At 41.5% G+C, this 20,375-nt stretch overlaps 1 protein-coding gene across 8 annotated transcripts in view; it reads right to left on the minus strand.

The window, feature by feature from the left end:
• Positions 1-10,621: 10,621 nt before the first annotated feature.
• ERG (ETS transcription factor ERG) overlaps positions 10,622-20,375 on the minus strand; it is a 279,268-nt gene continuing 269,514 nt past the window's right edge. For all 8 annotated transcript variants that reach the window (XM_001170678.7, XM_001170554.7, XM_003319073.6 and 5 more), the window contains 3 exons: positions 20,266-20,322; positions 19,602-19,649; positions 10,622-12,521 (listed from right to left, as the gene is read on the minus strand). In XM_001170678.7, the coding sequence (XP_001170678.1) occupies positions 12,001-12,521; positions 19,602-19,649; positions 20,266-20,322 (626 nt within the window). In that variant the 3' untranslated portion in view covers positions 10,622-12,000. The remainder of the gene's footprint in view (positions 12,522-19,601; positions 19,650-20,265; positions 20,323-20,375) is intronic.

The raw sequence follows: 20,375 nt of genomic DNA on the forward strand, positions 1-20,375 counted from the left end.
CATAGTATTCTGGTGAGCCTCCAAACCTATGTTGAATAGTAAGCATCTTTTTCTTGTTCTTGACAGCAAATGCTTTTAATTATATAGCTTTATGTGAAATATTTGCTATACGTTTTCTATAGACACTATTATCAAGTTAAAGAAGTCATATTCTTTTCTTAGTTTGCTAGTAGTTAATAAGATACAGTTGCTTAATTTTACTTTCTATATGTATTCAGATAATCATACTTTTTTCTTATAATGTTTTCATGTGGGGGATACATTAATTGATTTCCCGATATTAACCCAACTTTGCACTGTTTTGATCAACCCACCTTGATCATGATATAATTTCTTTTTTATACATGGCTGAATTCTCCTTATGAATATTTGGTTAAAATTTTTGCGTCTTGCATTCATAAGAATAATTGGCCTTTTTTTGTACTGTTATTGTTTTTGGCATCAAAGTTATGTTAGCCTACAAATTTTAAAAATTTTATTGGGGAGTATTATTCTTTTTTATATTCTCCACCATATTTTGGGAAATTTTGGACCTTAAATATTTGATTGACCTAACTGATGAAGCCATCTGACTTTAGCTTTCTTTGTGGGAAAAGCTATGACTATGAATTCAGTTTCTTTAATGGCTGTAAGATCATTCAGGTTTTCTGTTTCTTCTTGTGTCAGTTTTGCTAGGTTTGTTTTCTACACAAATTTATTCATTTAATATACTTTTCAAACGAATAGGCATAAAGTAGTTCACAACATCTTCTAATCTTTGAAAGTCTTTAGCAACCATAGACTTATCCCCATTTTTATTCTTAATATTATCTGTCTTTTCTTTTTTAAAGTACTCTCACTAAAGACAAGATTTGTCCATTTTATTAATCTTTTAAAAAACTCCAATTTTTATCTTTGTTGATTCTCTGTATTTTCAGTTTTTCAATTTGTTAATTTCTGTTATGTTTATAATATCCCACTTCCTAATTGTTTTTTATTTGTTTTTTTGTTTGTTTTGCTGCCTTTTTGCCAACTTTTTAAAATGGATGCTTAGTTTACTAATTATCATCCTTTTTTTTCTATTTCAATATAAATATTTAGGACTATAAATTTCTATTTGCTGTTTTAGCTGTATACCACAAATTTTATATGTATTTTATTATATTAAATCATATTGTCTAAATTACATTGTAATTTCTTTTTTGAAATGTTAGTATAGTTCCTAAGTAAATTTTTCTACTTAACTTTTAATTGACATCTAGCATAATTACTTTAGGTCTGAGTAGGTATTATATTATTTTAGTCATTTAAATGTGTTGTGATTTTCTTTATAAACCTATTCATGGTAAATTTGTAAAAATGATTCATGTGTAAGAATTTGTATTTTTTAGTTGTTGGGAGCAGTACTCTAACCCCATTAAGTCAAGTTTGTTAATCTTCCATTTCTTGTTTTTTTTTTTCACCTGTTTTATCAATAGCTCACACAACTATATTAAAAAGTAGGTATGAATGTAGTGCAAGAAATTATTTTCTTCTTGTTATAAAATCAAAATGAAATTGACTCCACCAAGAATTGGTGAGAATTTTGAATATTTTAATGTCATCATCATTGTGAGTTCTGCTCTATCCATAGATCCTGGAAGCAAAAGTCTTCTGGTCCTCAGTGCACACTCTTTGCTCCAAACCCTATAGGTTGTGGTTTCAGTGTCAAGTAAAGGTACAGGGATCCCTGATGGGGCTAGAATCTGCATAACCAAGGCTTCAGCTCCCTGGCAGAGCCACACTCTGAATTCCTGTAAGTATCCAGGACTTAAACATTCATAATGGTCTAGGTCCCCATTGCTTGTGAATCCTATAGACTCTAATCTTTTCCCATTAATGGGATAACTTCTCCCAACATCTCTCTCGTTTTGCTACTCTTCTTATTGTTTCCTTTTACATTTTGTTTTCAAAAATTTCCCCAAGAACTTTGAGAAGATCAATTTAAACTACTCTATCTTGGGCTTGAGGGTGGAGGAATGAGATGCTGAGACGTAAGATCTGGTAATAATGCCTACAATAGGCATATTTCCCTCCACAGAAAGGTCAGTACCTCTGTAAATATACAAACCAACTGCCTGGCTTCCTGTTTTTTTCTGTATCAAGTTCTTGTAGTACCATTGAGAAAGTAGCACTGGGAGGTTGAAAATGTACCTGGCTAGCATCCAAGTCCTGGGTCCAAGTTCAAGCTCTGCTTTTCACTAGCTACATGTTTTAAGATGTATATTACCATCTTGGAGTCTCTACTTCTCATCTTCAAATGGGGACAGGAATTCTGCAAGACTCTGAGGTCTACAAAGTCAGGGCCTGTGTTCCATTTCTTTTTGTATTCCTTGGGCCTAATTCCACATCTACTATTGTAGATCAAATCTTTGTTCTGAATGAAAGAGTAAATAAATTTCTGTCTTCAAGATTTTTTGCTATGATGAACTGAGACAGCACATGAGTAAGCTCTTTGTAAACTATTAAGCACATGAAAAATGTATATTGTTATTGTCACCTTTCTATTATATTTCACAGCAATGTGAGATATCCTCAAATATGCTTTTACATCCCTCATCCTCAAATGTTTAGATCAGCCCCCAATATTTACATATTTTTCAGCAATTGTTTAATATAATCTCTACCCAAGGAAGAGATAGAAGCCACTTGAAAAAAAGTCTTAGGGACATCTCCCAAAACTGCTTATTATTTGAATGGCTTATATTTTAAAATGTGTGCAGCCAATTTTTCGCTCTCTTGTGCTCCAACCCTTCTTCATACCACAGGCTGTGGGGGTCTGCCCCACAGACCCTGACCCAATGACAGATGAATAACGTACACTGACACACAGATATTCTGCTTTGCCAGTCCAGCTAAGTGTCTCAGCTGCTTACAGACTCCCTGGAGAGTACTGTAAACAGTTGTCGACCAGCTAGTGAGACTCACATTTATTTGGTAAAGATTGACAAAGGCTCGAGTCAACACCACTACAGGGTAATTGACAATGTGTACTTCCCGAGTAGAAAGCAATTAAGCACCTGTGGTAAATCAAAGGTTAGTCTTAAGACCACATGAGTAAACAAGCTAGCTAGAAAAACTCTCCACATTCCTTTGTTACTACTTTAATATATTTAACTAAAGGTAAAGGGACCAGGCCACCTTCAGTCAGATCTATTACCGAAGTTATGCAAACTCTCAGGCCTTCCAAGAGAGTCTGTGGCTATTACTATAACTATCTTTAATATTTTTCCCACCAGCCTGATTGAACCCCTACAACAGACTATGGTAGGTCAGACCCAGAAGTGCCATGACTTTTCAGACATGGTCCACAGGTGTAGCAAGATGCCCCAAGCCCCACTCCTCAGTATTTTTTGGTTCATTAAATACAAAAAACGAACATTGTACTTGGCCTTATATTGTTTTTTAAACCACAGACTGCTTGGGTTTGTTTTGTTTTGTTTTGTTTTGTTTCCATCACTAGTATGTTTTGCTCCTGAAGATTGTTTTCTGACCCCATGCCTTTGCTCAAGAAAAAAAAATTCCCTGCCTGGAATGCATTCTATTCATCAAAACCCTTCCCTTTCTGAAATATCACCTCCTTCAATAAGCCTTTCCTGCTCAGCCCACTATATGAGTATGAGTATCCTCATACTCAGAAGCAGCTCACACATGCTAAGCCGCCCTACTCCAATTAAGAAGAAAATACTAACACAGCGTCTATAGCTTTCATTCAAGGAAGGCTGAGTACTTGTTAAGATCATTTTTTCTAAGTTCACTTAGCTGTTAAAGCAGAAAGGGCAGGATTTGGATCAGGTTCTGTTTGATTCCAAACCCACCATGAGGAGCCACTGTGCTGTTTTACCTCTGAGAAAGACCTGACTTAAAACCCGACCTCTATGTTATGAGAGTCAGGCTCATAGGATGGGGAACCACGATAGGTGCATGCATGTCTTGTCTTGCATTAGAGATTTTTATGTACATTTTCCCTTTCCAGATTATAATCTCTCCAAGGGCAAGAACTCCCTAACACCTTTCTGTACCTCTTACATCATTGTGACATCAAAGATTCTTAGCAAATGCTTGTTAAGTAAATGAGAGCAGACATTCTTGCTCCCCACTGATTTTATCTTGGATGCTAATAATACAGTAACCTTATTTCCAAAAACCATTCCCACAGAGCCCGACACACGGTGGAACAAAAACTGAGAACTGGATTGAAGAACTGGATTGAGAAAAGGAAACACTTTGGTGAAATCACAACCTGTAAACAGACCTCAAAACATAGTGTTCACTCAACTGAAGCTGAACGTTCTATAGCCTGGGTTCATTTGGCTTGATTGCGCATCACTTGTTTACTTGGTGTGTATAACACTCCACAGGAGTCACAGGGTCCTTTTATAGGCATCTCTGGTCTGTTGTGGGCCCCGGGTAGTCATAGTCCCACTGTCTTGCTCATTATCCTCCTGCACCCCCAACACAACTGGACATCACACACTAACTTAACAATTCAGCTTCCTTCCAACTGTCTTACCCCTTCTATCTAGTTTCTTCCTGCCTTACTTAACTTCCTAGCATCATATGAATAATCATTTGTTTGTTTGCTCATCCTATTGTGGTTGCCCATCCTATGATCTTAACAAGTACTCAGCCTTCCTTGAATGAAAGCTATAGATCCTCTGTTAGTATTTTCTTTTTAATTGGGGTAGGGTGGCTTAGTGAACATGGACCTGACAGTGTTGGTTTAAAATCCAGTGACCATTGCATAGTTCCACTTTAAAATGCCCTATGTCACATGAGTGTGAATGCACAGAGGCACAGACAGGACCAGGGTCTCAGGTTAGAAAATATGATGAGGGGAGGGGTTTCTTCTAAAGAGAACTGTGGAATTGTCGGATGTGAATCTGGGCCTGTTGTTCGTTTCTCGCTATGCATGTTTCCATGGGACGGACACTCAGCTGTTACTCTCGCTCTCTGCCACCACTTCCGCTCTCTTTCACAGGAAGAGGCGGGTCCTACCCTGATGGAAACCGGTTCTGGTCTCTGTCCAATGGGAGTCGCTTCCTGTCCTGCACCTTCCCAACCACATCAGTGAAAGGGTGGAAGTGCTGGTCTGCCCACTGCAGGCTTAACCCATGTTCTTCCTACTAGGAAAGGGACGTTTCCATTTTCATCCACCTGACTCCTGAGTTGGTTGCAAAGATGGAAGAAAGGAACAGCCATTTATTCTCCTGGAGGCAGGCCCTGCCGGACCTGAGAGGGCCTTTCCTCTGACCCTAAGCATCAGAGCGGATGGAGGCAGAAAATCCTGAGGCTGCTGTATGGTGGGTCTCTTCACAGCCATGGGGCCCAGCCCCACTCGCCTCCACCAGGTTATGGCCCAGCAGCTGGGACTCCGTCCAGAAGAGCACCTGCAGCACGTATCCTGTGTTCTCCATCAAAGCGGCCTGGAGTCCGCCTGCGTCCCCAGCAAGCAGCACTCCCGCCCTAAAACCAAAGGGCGCAGCAAGGAAATGGGAGGGCTGCGCTTTGCTTCCTGTCTGATAACTACCAACAACCGGGCTTCTGCCCAGCATAGCTAGATAAGGGGAGGGCACTCCATTTGACATGCCCTGAAGACTGTCCAAGCGATGGCTTAGGAAGGCCATTCCAATTTCAAGTCCTGAAAGCTGTAAGATTTTTCTGTGACTTAGAGTGATTTATAACATAGTTTAACCTCTCAAAGCTTCACATCTGTAAAATATGGATAAAACTATCTCAAAGCGGTATTGTGCAAGTTAAATGAAAAAGATAGTGTATGCACATTGTTTGGCACTAAGCTATTATTATTATCAAAAGTAGTAGCAATTAGTATTATTGTTTAAAGGAGAAAATGATATCCATTGGGAGGCTCCTCTTTGGACCTGAAAGCTTAATATCTGGAATTACTTAGAACTGGAATGCCAGCCTCCGCCTCCTGCCAGCAGCCTGCTGCCAATTCTGATGAGACAGCTTAGAAACCATTGCCCTGATGCCATAGAAAAGAAGAGGACAGCTAGCCTTTTCCTTTCTCTTCACCCTTAATTTAAAAAGGTTGGGCAAGTTACACATCCACCCACCTCCAAACCTTTCAAACAAGTTTCAGTTATATTCTTGCCGAGTAGAAAAACCAAAAATTAATAAGAGAACTTACTTAAAATAAAAAGTTGTTAACATCTTGATACATCCTGGCTTTCCAGTTAAGAGACTTAAGAGAATGGTTCATGACTTCTACACCAAATTCTTTCATGTATATTTTGTCTACACCCCACCCCTTCCTTAGCCTCAACCTCATGAGTGCAAATGGAAATCAGCCCTGGCTCCTGGCGTCCCATGACGACTTGGAGGTGGAAATTGTTAGTCTGGAGTGGGATTGAGGGCCCCTGAGGCAGACTGACACTCTTTCAGCTGATGCATGTCTAATGCTGAGCAGGCTGTGACCAACCACCCTCAGGACATGTTTTTATGCAAGTGTGCTGTAGGGGGTGGTCTTCCTCATAAGTGAGAAAACATGGAAGCAAAGTTCATTTATCCCATCAGTTGGCTGCTTCTCACCATTCACCTGGGCCCTGCAGTGCTGAGAAAATAGGATGTATTTTAATCTCCAAGCAGACTGGACTCCAATCAATTTAGAGACACAGAGCCACAACATAATTCAATTTGGGGTGATTCCACTGCCTCTGTAATGTCTAAAGCCCTAATGTACTGCTGACTCTTAGGACAAACTGGCACTGATCAAGAGTGAAGCCACTAAGCCATCATTGATTTCAGACTCTCACCCCTGACTTTCTATGTATGTGTTTATAGACAACACTTAATATTTCACAGAACCCAAGTTGCGCTGGACCGAAGAAGACCTAAATAGCCATGTAGTCCCTGTGCTGCCAAACACCTGGCAAATAGTTGCATGGTTGTTAAATAAGCACACCTCATATTCAGGAACTCCTGGACAAAGGCTGACCATTCCATCTGGACCTCCTCCAACTTCTAAAAAGCTTTCTCTTGAATTTGGCCAATGGGCATCCCTGCTGAGCCCACCTTTAGTCCAGATGTTACCTTTCTGGATGTTCATTCATGCATATAGCTGCAAACGTTTTCCAACAGCTTGATATTGCTAGGCACTGTGCTGGGTCCTGAATCAATGGGTGATAAGGGTAATCCCACTTCCAGCAGAGACACTGACAGCCCCTCCTTGACATGGTCCTGGGTTCTCTCATTCCCCTTGTCTCTCCCCACTGAACCTGCACTAACTGTCCTATGTCCCTCTTTAAGTGTAGGCCCAGAATTGATGTTGCAGTCTAATGTGTAACAAATAAGTCCTCGTTTGTGACCTGTTTCAGAAAATGCAACCTAAATTGGGCAGTCATGTCACCTTCCCGTTTAGTTTTCTGTCCATATGAGGCAAAATAGCTTAAGATTAAGAAAAAGCTTTTGGAATTAGCTAGCCCTGGAACAAGCATTTGTTGCACCTCTTACGCTGGAGAGCTGGGCAAATTGTTCAATCTGTCAAGACATTTTTTAAAGTGTACCGTGGGGGCAGTTGGAAGGAGTAATGAGGCAGTGTGTATACAGCACCTGACCTAGTCATGGCTCATTAAAAGCTGCTATTCTACATCTCATTGCTGTCATCTCCAAAACGCTGAAGTCTTTTCACATGTGCTGCTGCTCCATCAAACTCCCAGATGTTTTGGGGAGGACTGGATGGAGGTCCTAACACCTTCAAGATCTAACCCGTCACCTCAGCCTGTTCTTTGGCATCCTGGATGTGTCACATAACCTATTGTCATCTCAGCCCCATGGCATTTGGAGCTGAGATCAGGATAGCTTCTGTATCCTCATCTGAGTAAAGTATGACCAAGTAAGTTCAAGGGCCGCAGCCTGGGGTTTAATCCTGTGACCTCCCTTCTAGACGAGCATCCATTTTTTAATTAGTACTGTTTGGCTGTGCTTATTCAATGAGTCATAAACTTGTAACATCTCCAGATTGTTTTATGAAGTCATATCAGGATGAAATTCTGGCTACCTACTATTTCTGTATTATCTTCTTTAGGAAACATGCCGTGTGGCTACAGAACATGAAAAAACCATTTTTTTCCCATAAAGTTTCTACATATAACATGCTTCCTGCAGAAGTTTGTAATTCACATATTCTAGTACTAATTATAATCAGGTAATATTATGACTTTCTCCAACAGAATAATAGTTTAACATTTTTTTGTGAGAAGATAATGATGTTTTACTCAGTAAAATGAGTTTAAAATTACAAGTTAGAAAAGTTTATCTAGTTGTTTCTATATAGCATTAATCTGGGCTGCTTTGTCGAAAATTTATTTTATTTTTGAATCAGGGTGTCACTCTGTCACCCAGGCTAGTGGCGTGATCACAGCTCACTGCAGCCTTGAACTCCTGGGGCTGCAGTTGTGCACCACCATGCCCGGCTAATTTTTGTATTTATTTATTTTTTTGTAGAGACTGGGTACTCTCATGTTGCCCAGGCTGGTCCCGGGCTCAAGCGATCCACCCGCCTCTGTCCTTCAAAGTGTTGGGATTACAGGTGTGAGTCAACAAGATTTCTTTAAACCAAGGTTAAGATAAAAAGAAGGCACAGAATTTGGTGTATTTTTGAATAGTCCAAAGTAATTTTTATTCTCTAATTAGTCGCCTCACGACTTTATTTGAATGAATTAATGAGAAGCTAAATAAACTAGCTTTTTAAAAAATATTTTCTTCTCTTTCTCCAGGCAATGGGTCACTTTGGGGCGCTGCAGAACATCTGTGCTTTCCCTGTGCCCCATCACCTTCCCAGCTCCTGAGCTGTAGCCATCTCTGCTGCACCTGCTGTCAGAGGGCAGCTCCTCGGGCTCCTGCTCCTGGGTTGCAGGTGCCACATCTGTGCAGAAGGCTTAGGAGAGCAGTGAGCCTTCTAACTGCAGCAGTCCTGACAAAGCACTTTGTGAACCCCTCCGGGACATAAGGGCATCAAACTAGGAAAAAAAACACAGTCTTGACTGTGATTTGGTGATTTTACCACATACAAGGCCCGAAAGACAATTGAAGACAAGAAAAGAAGACAAATCTCTTGCCAGCAGGAGTAAGATTGTACAGGAGTCTGAGTATACATCAGGGCAAGCCAAGAGACAGGGACAAACAGAGAGAAAAGGTTCATGCAATTATGAATATGACCTGGAGGGTGCTTTGGAATTAGATTACAACAGTAACAGAGAGTTAATGCCATTTTGAAACAATTTAAGAATTATGTATTTGAAGGAACTCAGTATTATCATGTTATCCAAAATTATCCCAGTTGCTCATAAGACTTGCTAATAACCTGGATTGGGGGTGGAGGGTTGAGTGATCTAACGGAAAACATCTGTTAAAATTGAATATGATAATCATGTCTTGTCTTTATGATCTTGCTCATGAGACAGTCTTGAAGAGAGAACTGAGTGATTATCCAAGTAAATGTGTATTTCTATGCAGAATGTAGGTGTGTCTTGACTTTGCATTCCAAAATAAAAATGACTGATCTTTTCCATTAGCACAGTTTGGGTCAGCCTAACTGCCAGCTTTCATGATTGTATTTATTTATTTTCCCTAAGGAGATACGGGCACTTTGTGGGCCTTCCCAGGCTGCTGCAAAGTGATGGATGGTTGGGCTCCGTCTAATCCAAATGACACGGGGTGTCAGGAGCACTGGTAATCGTATCCTGCCGACTTCAAAGCCCACTGCCAAAACATCCACAGCACAGAGGTTTGGCAACTTCACATAATCCTAGCAAAAGGACTGCAACGTGAAAAAACAGGCCGTGAAACAGCTATGAAAAGGGCCAGTTCAGAAACCTATTCAGCTAAGATGTTTCGGCTAGCGCCTTCACACGGTCACCTTGTATTTTCACCTTTTGAGTTGCCTTCACCTGGACCAAGGTTGGCAGCATTTGTGATTCAAAGAAAAGATGCCCAGGGAAACTGACTCTAGATTATGGAAATAAACATTGTCTTCAAGGGATAGCCAGCAACGTCAGGCTCAGGGCTAGTGAATCCCAAGCCACAGTGCCCAGGTAACTCTGATGTAGCAGGACTAAAGCTGTCTACCTAGTGAGAGCTCCTGAAAGAGAAACCCCACAGCAAATCTAGACATTATCCCTTGTTTCTGTAAAGCGAGAAATTGCAGCTATCCATGACGCTTTATTTGCCAGTAATAATACAGTTTGCCTTACGAGTGGTAGCTTGTTCACTGTTCAACAAATGTATTTTAATCATAGCAGGAATTAAGGGTGATTTGTGACCAGGTGCTGAACTAGAATTTCTCAATGACAACCCCAGCTTCATAGGCCTCTTTCCATTCCAGGCATAAATATGGAGGCTCCAATGTGAAACCTGGGGTCCTTCTGTTCCAAAGGGGGCTAGAAATAAAAGACAGGAGGGGAGGCAAGAAGGACCTGGAGAGGCTGACGCCATTTGGGTGCCAAACATCCTATTTCCTTGGCTCTCCCTTGCACAAGTTCCTGGACAAAGTAAAATTATAACACAAAATCCACAACATTCAGCACATGTTTTCATTAAGCAACTTCAGTCACTAAAAAAAGTGCAAATGCAGACTCCTGTATAAATCTGATTTGCCATGCTAGGCCAAGCTTATTTTATTACATACATTCTGCATTCTAAGAACTAATAACTTCATATTGTAAACATTAAGCATACAGAGTTAAAATTCAAGGCCACATTATATCGATTGTCTCTTTTGTCGTGTGTCTTTGGCTGGCCGAGATCAACTCGTAGTGTATAAATGCATAAGTTATATAATTATTATATAAAAAGGGGGAAAAACATTGACTTGTATACTTCATTCTGACAAACGCACAGCGTTCGCGACTCAAAGGAAAACTGGAGGCCGCCTACCCAAAATGCCTGCGAGATTTCTGATTGTGGCAGCCAAGAAGGCCATCTCTTACCTGACCCTGTGGAGAACAAAGCCCCCACATAATGATGAGGTCCCGAATGTTTCTCTTAAATATCAGACAATTCCAGTTAAAATTTTCATTTGACAAACAAAGAAAGAGATGCGCATTTTTGTTTCTGAATTCTACTATTTCCCCTTTCTCCATTACGCTGTGTCCTTTCTCCTAACACGGGGTTTGGTATAACACTGACTGTATGAACCCTCGAGTCTCCATAACTCATTGTACACAGTCCCCAAATGTCCTGAGTCCAGTCTTCATTGCTTCAGAAGTTTCTTTCCCAGCCCTGGTCTCCTCCTTCTCTGCCTCTTCCTCCTCCTTCTTCACCCCTCTGTCTACAATCACATGCTCACTCTATACACATCCTCAGTCCCACCTTTTAGTTCATAGTCCCGGTAATACTGTAAAGGAGTTGGAAACTTTGGGTCATCTTCACAGTTTGAGAAAGCTGACAGCTGTCCATCAAACGGAATGTATTTGATTTCAACCAAAACAGCACATGCCATGCAGTTGCATATCAACGTCTGTTGATGGGCCACAGTCTCTCTCGTGTCTTTTCTCTTGTTTTTGATATGTTTCTATTTTTAAATACAGGTAGTTTTCCTTAAAATGGCATTATAAACGGTATGTTAGGTCAAAACTGTGTTGTTTCTATTGCTTTAGTTTCATCCCAGTTTGCATTAGTGGGATTCCAAACTCTACTCTAAAGTTTATACATTTCTTAAGACCACTTTCTTTGGCACTTTGTCCTTAAGACTTCATGCTTCTACATACACTGTCTTTTACAAGGTGAGTCCACAGATGATATGTCCATATTCGTGACATTTTTAGCATCCTCCTCATTTCTGTAGTAAGACTTCAGCAACTCCCTCCCAAGAGTCTTTGGATCTCTTCCCCGGCTTCCTTCCCCAGCCCCAGTAAAGCTTTTTTCATTCCTCTTGAGGCACTTTTGATTCATGTTCTCCGATAGAGTTTGTGGCGATGGGCTGGTGAATGCACGCTGATGGGAAAAGCCTCCGCCAGGTCTTTAGTAGTAAGTGCCCAGATGAGAAGGCATATGGCTGGTGGGGAGCCTAGTATTGGGGTATATACCCCCAGTTGGTGAATTCCAGTATGGGTTTGGGGCAGCAAAAAAACTGGAAGATGTCACGGGGAGGGCTGGAGGGTGGGGCGCCACAAAGTTCATCTTCTGTGGGTGGGCGTGATAGGAGCCCATGTACGGGAGGTCTGAGGGGTACTTGTACAGAGATGACTCCGGGGGGTGGGGCTGGAGGGCCTGGGCGATCCCGTGGAAGTCGAACTTGTAGGCGTAGCGCTTCCCATGGACCTTGGTCATGATGTTCTTGTCATAGTAGTAACGGAGGGCGCGGCTGAGCTTATCGTAGTTCATGTTGGGTTTGCTCTTCCGCTCTCCCCAGCGCCGGGCCACCTCGTCGGGATCCGTCATCTTGAACTCCCCGTTGGTGCCTTCCCAGGTGATGCAGCTGGAGTTGGAGCTGTCCGACAGGAGCTCCAGGAGGAACTGCCAAAGCTGGATCTGGCCACTGCCTAATGAGGTCAGGAGAGGAAGGAAAACTCCAGTGAGCACAGGTTCCAGGGGAAGAGGCTCTCTGTGATGACGGACGGAGGTGCTATTGGTGTGCCGCCCACATTCCCTTCACCAGGCCTGTCCGTCCATCCCTCAGCTGCAGGGGTGCGGACTGCTCTCGTTCCATGGCCACCCACTTCTCCAGAGAACTGCCCTTGCCTGAACAGAGCCGCCGCCTCGCCCACCCCCAGGTATCCCACAGCTGGGTGGACTGAACAGGGTGCCATGGGCCGGCCCCCTTGCCTCAAGGAAAGACCAACTCCATGACGCTATTCAGGCTTCAGGGCTCCCGTGGGATTGGGCTGAAACAGCGTCCAGCTGCAAGGAGGCTTGGAGGAGGCCAGAAACTTCCTTAGCGCTGCCCCTGCAGCACTTCCCATTCTCTCTCTCCTGAGAACATGCCGTTAATCAGTTACCTGCACAAGCAGGCTTACCCCAAGCTCTGCATCAACGGAACCCGACCTAGGACGATGATCTAACAGATTCAAGACCTAGATGGAATGCAGCGAATTCATATGGGGCAAAGTTCAGGCTGGTTCCATCCATTTCTGACGTCCTTAAAAGAACACCCAGATCAACCTGGTGTTTAGGGGATGAAAGAGCTATATATATATTTTTTCCTATTTTGTGAAGCACAAAGTACTGTTATGTGGATGGCAATAATGACTTAATGCCATTTATATTGGCTAGGTCAAGTAAGATAATAAAAGTTAGATTTAGGAAATGAACTTCTAAAAGTTTATGGAAAAAAATCGAGAATGGAAGTAAACACCATTATTTCTAACATAACATTTTGCTGGCGCTCAGAAAGCAATTCTGTGAAAACTTTTCCTAGAACAGAATTAACCCACTCAAAATGAGGAAGTTTAGGAAAAAAAAAAAAAAAAGCTGGCTCTTTTTCAAACCAGATCACCCAGTTCCAGTATTTGGGCAAGCACATCGTAACGGAAACCAGTGCCTTGCCTGTGCGCTGCAACGCCAATTGTGTTAAGCAGCATTTCCAGAAGAAAAACCCCAACAATGAGTGATTGCAAGTCCCCTTGGGAAGCTGAATGAGACTCTTCCTCTGTCAAAGAGATCACATTTAGCTGGGTGGACAAAGTCAGAATTTTCTTGATTTCATTGAAATCATACAGATACAGCTTTGTTTTATGAAATTCAAAGAAAAATCTAGGCACATCATTCTAGCTGCTATGTTACAATACTTGAAGATAGTTTATGGCTCCCTAGAAGACAGCAGCATGTAAATATTGACAGCAGTATCAGTACCAAGAGAAGCTAAGCTGTGCTGAACATATTTCAGAAGCTTAAGAACGGATGGGAGGTGGGTCTTTCCTCCCAAATTCCAGTTATAGCACTGCCTTAGACTTATTACCAAAAGATTACCTTTTATTATATTGTAAGTAATATCAATCGATGTGATAAAATGATTAAAGTAACTTTAACTGACATCTACTCAGGGAAGTAATATACTGTAAAAATCAATTTTACGTTCATTTTCTTCTAAATCCTCGCTAGCCTCCTGTACATATCACCCAACTTATAAACTCTGCTTTGCATGTTGGCTACATGGACATGGATATTTTTGTGAATTTATCCATACAATAGCACTGTGAGAAAGGTCAGCTTTTTCTGAATCTATGCTGGAAAGTGCTCATTTTCAGTCTAGCAACACATTTGAAATGTATTAACAGCTTGTAGCTCATTGCAGTGGAAGCCTTTGCTTTTTCAGAACCACATATACAAACTGTTCCCAATCAAGTTTTGTTGCCTCCAACATTTTATTAATATGCATTTAGAAAATACAAAGAATGGTATGAGAAAACCATATTGTCTTAGTATATATATTGTAACCAAAAAATTACAACTTGAAAAAATTCCATATATGACCTGGGAATAGGAAAAGGCATGGATTTTTGATTTAACAGTCTAACAGATGCTTCAATATAAACACATACGGTTGTTTGAAAATAAATATTCAGTGTCAACTTTCTCCCATAGAGAAAGCAACTCCACAGACCTGCCAAAATCACACTTGGAATCTACTCAAACCTTGGCATTGCCTCTTAGCAATTTGTCCCTCACCCATTTCTCTTATAAACGTGTGTAGGACAGAATCAGTGGGCAAAAGTGATCTCATGTATCTCCTATTTCTGAAGAGTTAGAAAGCTGGGGACCTAAATTTGTGGCAGCAAACTCTATGCCCAAAGGATGGATGAGCTAATTTCTCACTTGACTATTTTACCCAGTAGCCATAAAGACACAGGGCTCAGGACTGTGAGAATTTCAAGGGAGGGTCTATAGAAATAAGAGATCTGTAAGCAAAATTCATCAGCTTTCAAACCTTGAAAGAAACCTGGAAATGCAAAATCAATGAATGTTTAAGTAAATGGTAGAAAGAGTAACATCATGTCAAACTCATTAATTGTTAAATTAATATTTGTAACAAAATTCGCTGCATTTTGCAGTGTGTAGAACAAAATTTCTCACTGCAAGAATTCTCAAAAATGAACAATGGTTGTTAAAAAATTGTCAGTGGCAAAGGAATTATTCTCAGTCATAAAATTTTAAGAGCAATTTTTAAATTCTTATTTTACTTCCAAAACAATAACATTTAATGTGTGACGAGGTGCATTTTAGAATATAGAATAGAGATTTCCAAACAAGAATGCTTAGGGTTTAGGAAAGCCTAAAAGTGGCTTGGGTCACTCATGGGCCAAACCAGGATTTACAAAGAGAAGTTCTTGAAAGACAAGAGCTTTCATTGAGTAGCATCACCACCTCTACCTTAGGACTCACCTTTCTTGGGTAAACCCTTCAGATCTATTTTTTTTTTTTACTCTCTCTTAATAACATCCTTGCGATGTCAGTAAGGAGGAACTAATTTTTTCTTAGGGTAATTACCAAAATAAAACATATTTGGAGGTAAAAAACAGTGGCAAGCAGCATTGTCCACCTACAGAGAACCCTGTGGGTGAAAGGGAGCGGCTGTGGCTTTTAAGAAGACAGAGGCACTCCTTTAATTTTACAGAGGAAAGTAATCTCCTAATATTGTTAAAAGAAAGGGAGAGAAACAGGGTAGCAAAGGGGTACAGACTGAGCAAAAAAGGGGGAAAAAAAACTAAACGGTTTACAAACCACAGAGCAAAGCAGAGAGCTGCAGAGTGAGTCAGCAGCTGTGAGTCTGGTGGAAACAGCATCCTGGTGCAAAGCCCTGCAGCCGTCAGCTGATGAACAAGGGCAGTAAATACAGCCGTGAGGGGCCCCACCAGTACCATGGTGGCAGTGGTTTGGGGCCACTTTCTCTAGAAGCCAGGGGTGGTGCAGAAGATCCCGCGTGCATGGCCTGGACCCTCTGCAAGGCAGCAGGTGTGTCCAGCAGGTGTGTCCTGAATGGAAGTCTCTGCCCCGAGGCTCAGTGAGGCTCAGGCACCACTTACTGGAGGGGCAGGAAAGCATGGTGGTAGGCAGCACCAACTTTGGAGTTGCCACTGCTTCAGCTGAATCCTGCCTCTGCCCTTTTTGGGACGTTTGGCAACTCTCGCAGCTCTCTCTGCCTCAGTATCGTCATCTGTAAAGTGGGGGTGATGGTAATAGTACTATCTTGTAAGATCATGGTAAGGATGAGCTCAGTACTTGAATGGTCTTGTCAGAATTTCTTTGGGCTGAAAATCAGAGTTTAAGGAAAGATAACACTCCTCTCCTATAGCCAGGAAATGCCTAAAGAAAGAGAAATACTGTTCAATTGGCCTATTGAACCATGAAGAAGCTTGAAACGGTGCTATTCTTGGGCTGACTGATATCCTCTGAAAGCTTACTGTGTGCCATGCACCATTCTAAACGCTTTACATGTATTGGTTTATTTAATCCCCACAGGAATCATGTGATTAGTCCATTGGAGAAGTGACGAAATTGGAGCTTAGAGAGGTAGACTGACTTATTTTGCTTAGCGTTGGCAAGGGTTGAAATCCAGACTCTAGGCTGCCATGCTTAATCACTGCACAAACTTGCTTTCAGGCCTGGTTTATGCACACCTCTGTAGCCTCCTCAGGTCCTTTCCATGTTGTCCCCTCCCTGGGGGACTCCCACTGGAAGACTGCACACTGCCACCTCCTAACAAATGGGAAAACATCCCTAGCCTGGTCTGTCGTTCTGCAAGAGGCAGGATGTATTTTCATGTGCACCATTGAAGAGTATCCAGTTAGCATCAAGGAAGGCTCTGAACATAACCCAACAAAGCTCTTTCATTAGAGGAACCATGTTAGATAGATTCTCAGCTGCTCTGATGGGATGTAAAGGAGCTGTGTTGCTTATAACCGATCCATGATATCAGAATGCAGGGACACACTGTTCTCAGCAGGAAAAGTGATGTCCAAAGTACACATCAAGTGAATATTTGGGATAGAGATGTTGGGATGCTGACATCATCCTGTGCATTCATACTATATGATGCAATCTTTCCACTTAAAATGATGAAAAGGAATTTGTATTGTATGAAGAGCAAAGACAGCAATTTTTAAGTGATGAAGGATTTATTTATCAGAGAATAGAAAAATAGAATCAAACAGGAAGAAGCATTGTCATTAATACAAAGATAAAAGACATTCTGGTTTCAGGGGAAAAGTTCACATGAGCACAACAGACACAAACCTAAAGATAGATGGAGAGAAAGTCAAATTCATCAGAAACTAAATGAAATAAATCTTTATCTTAAAGTCACTTGCCTGCAAATCAAAGATGGGATGTTGCCATTTTCTCCAGGCCCATTAAGAACAGTCCTAATGGTATGAAGCACAGTCCTGCTTCCCCAGGCCTGTGATGAGTTTCCGGTCTCCTTGCTCTGAGCTCAGGTCCCTCTATCTACAAAGGGCATCCCCGGGCTGCTGGGCCCAGGGCATATGCAGTGTTCCCTTGTGAAAGCTGGCACTTTGCTTAGGAGCAAGTGACTCAGGCCCTATTCTACAAACAAGCCAAGCAGTACCTTTGGGCTGTGACAACGTGGTCATGGACATATATGTTTCATTTGGCCAATGTGTGAGTGCAAAGGCCAGTTTGGTCTTCTTTGGTGCAGCTTGACTCTTTCCTCCTCTTCCTTCCTGACCTCAGATTCATCGCCTGCACCTAAGCAGTTATGACCCTGAAAGGAAATCCTTGCTTTCTATTCTCACAGTCCGCATTTTGTAAGACCTCCTCTTCCCTTCATACTTAGTCAGTGGCAGAGTAGGGCAAGAAAACAAAAGTAGACTTTGCAGACAGAGTCAGGTTTCAAATCTGACCTCCCTTATCATTGGCTGTGTGACACAGGAAAAGTTACTTAACTTCTCTGGACTTCTAATTCCTTTTCTGTAGGATGGAGATAGTAACCTCCCAGGGCTGTTATGAGACACAGAAGGGACCACAGACATTCTATGGGGGGCGTTCTGCGGGGTGGGAGCTGTTTGATTGTTATTTCACATGATTGTATTAACATTCCCAGAGTGTTTCAGCTTCCGTCATTTTCTTTTTTCTAATCTATCCTGAACATTGCTGCCAGATCAGTCTTCCTGAAGCATGACTGATAATAATCATCTCAAAACATAGTCATTATTTTTATTTGAATGGTTATATGGCAGAGTTGCAAATGAAAAGCTGAGCAGAAGGCTGAGAAGAGACCACAGCCTCAGGAGCCTGGGCTACTAGATGAAAGCCAGCATGAGCAAAAAGGGCCTGTGGCTCCGTGTTTGGGACAATGTTATAACTACCTGTGTCCATCTCTCCACGGACCAAAAGCTCCCTGAGCTAAAGGACTATATCTCATTATCCTTGGCATTCATGTATGCAACAAATAATTATTGAGCACCTAGTCTAGGCCCCAGGCTAACTAGTTTTCTTTAGATTTTCAGCTGTGTAAAAACAAAATTCATTGAATTCATTAACATTAACCAAAATTTAACTTCAAAAATACAGATGTTCAATAATGATAACATTTCGTGTTTTCAATGTGTAGATTCTCTTGCAGGGATGTACACTGATTAAATCTGAATTATTCCATTTCGAACCTTATTTAGGCCTCAACGTTTAGGAAATATACATTCCATCTTGTGCTTGCAATATGCCTGTAATGTAACATCTTGGCATTTGAATTTGCAGTTGGGAATATGCAGCATAGGCTATGAATTTCTGAAGCTGGTGCCAGCACAGCTGGTTCTGATCTGAATACAAACAAATAAAACTATGTGGTTGGCACTGAAACACTAGGACAGGTGACAAACCTTGGCAATGCACTGGTTACAAATGGGCTAATTAATAATCTGCACTTTCTTCTAGCATCGAAGTTCAGAAACAGACCATCGAAGATGAGCCTGAATTTGAAGTCTTGTGGTTGTATCAAGGCTCTCTTTTAAAAAATACTAGTTATTTTATCTGCTTGTATAATGGGTTGAATTGTGTTCCCTCAATTCCCTATGTTGAAATCTTAACCCGCAGTATCTAAGAATGTGACCTTTTTTGGAGATAAGATCCTAAATGAGGTAATCAAGTTATAGTAAGGTTATGGGGTAGGTGTTCCAACCTGACCAATGTCCTTATGCAAAAGAGGCATTTGGACACAGAGACTGACACACACAGAGAGATGATGATGAGAAGAGACACGAGGAGATGATGGCTATCTGTAAGCCAGGGAGAGCCCCCAGGACAGATCCCTCCCTCACAGTCCTGAGAAGGAACGAAACCTGCCACCATGACACTCTGATTTCAGACTTCCAGCCTCCAGAACTGCGAGACAATAAACTGTTGTTGTTTAAGCCACCTAATCCGTGGTACTTTGTTACAGCAGCCCTAGAAAACTATTACAGCTTGGATTAGGTTATAATGTTCTTTGTTGAAGCTGAAATCTTAATTTATAACCCAATCCATCTTTCCATTAAGGCAAATAATTCAGTGAGACCTAAAACTAAAATCTGTTCAGTCGAAGGAATTTCTCACCAATACCAATTTACTTTTCAAAATAACCACTGCCAAAAAGTAATTTTGTAAGAAGAAAATCATCAGCAGTTTCTCACCTGGATTTGCAAGGCGGCTACTTGTTGGTCCAAGAATCTGATAAGGATCTACAGCAAAAAGAAACAAAGTCAAATCCTAGACATAGTTGTAACATAGTATGATGTGACTTCAGACATAACGCCTGACTCAATTGTTTTTTCAGATTTCAGAGCCGAAAATGTCCCCCAACTCCAAATCAACTGCCTCCACCTCCTCTATGAGAGAAGATGTCACACGGCATCTCAGATGTCTTGCTAGGGGACTCCTAATTGGTGGCAGGGCTTGGATTCAACCCCAGGATCCTGACATATAGCTCAAGGCTCACACCAACCAATGATATAAAGAGGGCAAACATGTGCCAAGCCCCATCAATCCAGGGCCGTGCAGGCTGTGTTGTTTAGGCATGGAAAGTAAAATCTAAAAAATTAATGGATCACAAAGAAGCAGCCTGTGTGCAAGTAGAATTTTTTCCCCTATTTATTGCATAGTTGGGGACGTGTTTTAGCACCATCTCAAGTCACCTCGCATGAGTAGGCTGATGACTTGGGCCCTATCTTATGTATGGAGCCGTCGAAAAGAGGCAAAAAATCATGTTAATTTCCATTAAAAAGTGAAGCATTTTAGAAATGTGCTGCTGAGCCTGAATCTTCTCTTATGGTTATCCAGATGGCCCCTGAAACATACCTAACTGAGGACGCTGGTCTTCAGTTTTGGGCACTGTGGAAGGAGATGGTTGAGCAGCTGAAAATCCAGAAATACAAAAGGCAATTAGCTATAACAGATTTGGTCACTAG

Source organism: Pan troglodytes, chromosome 22 (assembly GCF_028858775.2).
Source record: "Pan troglodytes isolate AG18354 chromosome 22, NHGRI_mPanTro3-v2.0_pri, whole genome shotgun sequence".
Classification (NCBI taxonomy): Eukaryota; Metazoa; Chordata; class Mammalia; order Primates; family Hominidae; genus Pan; species Pan troglodytes.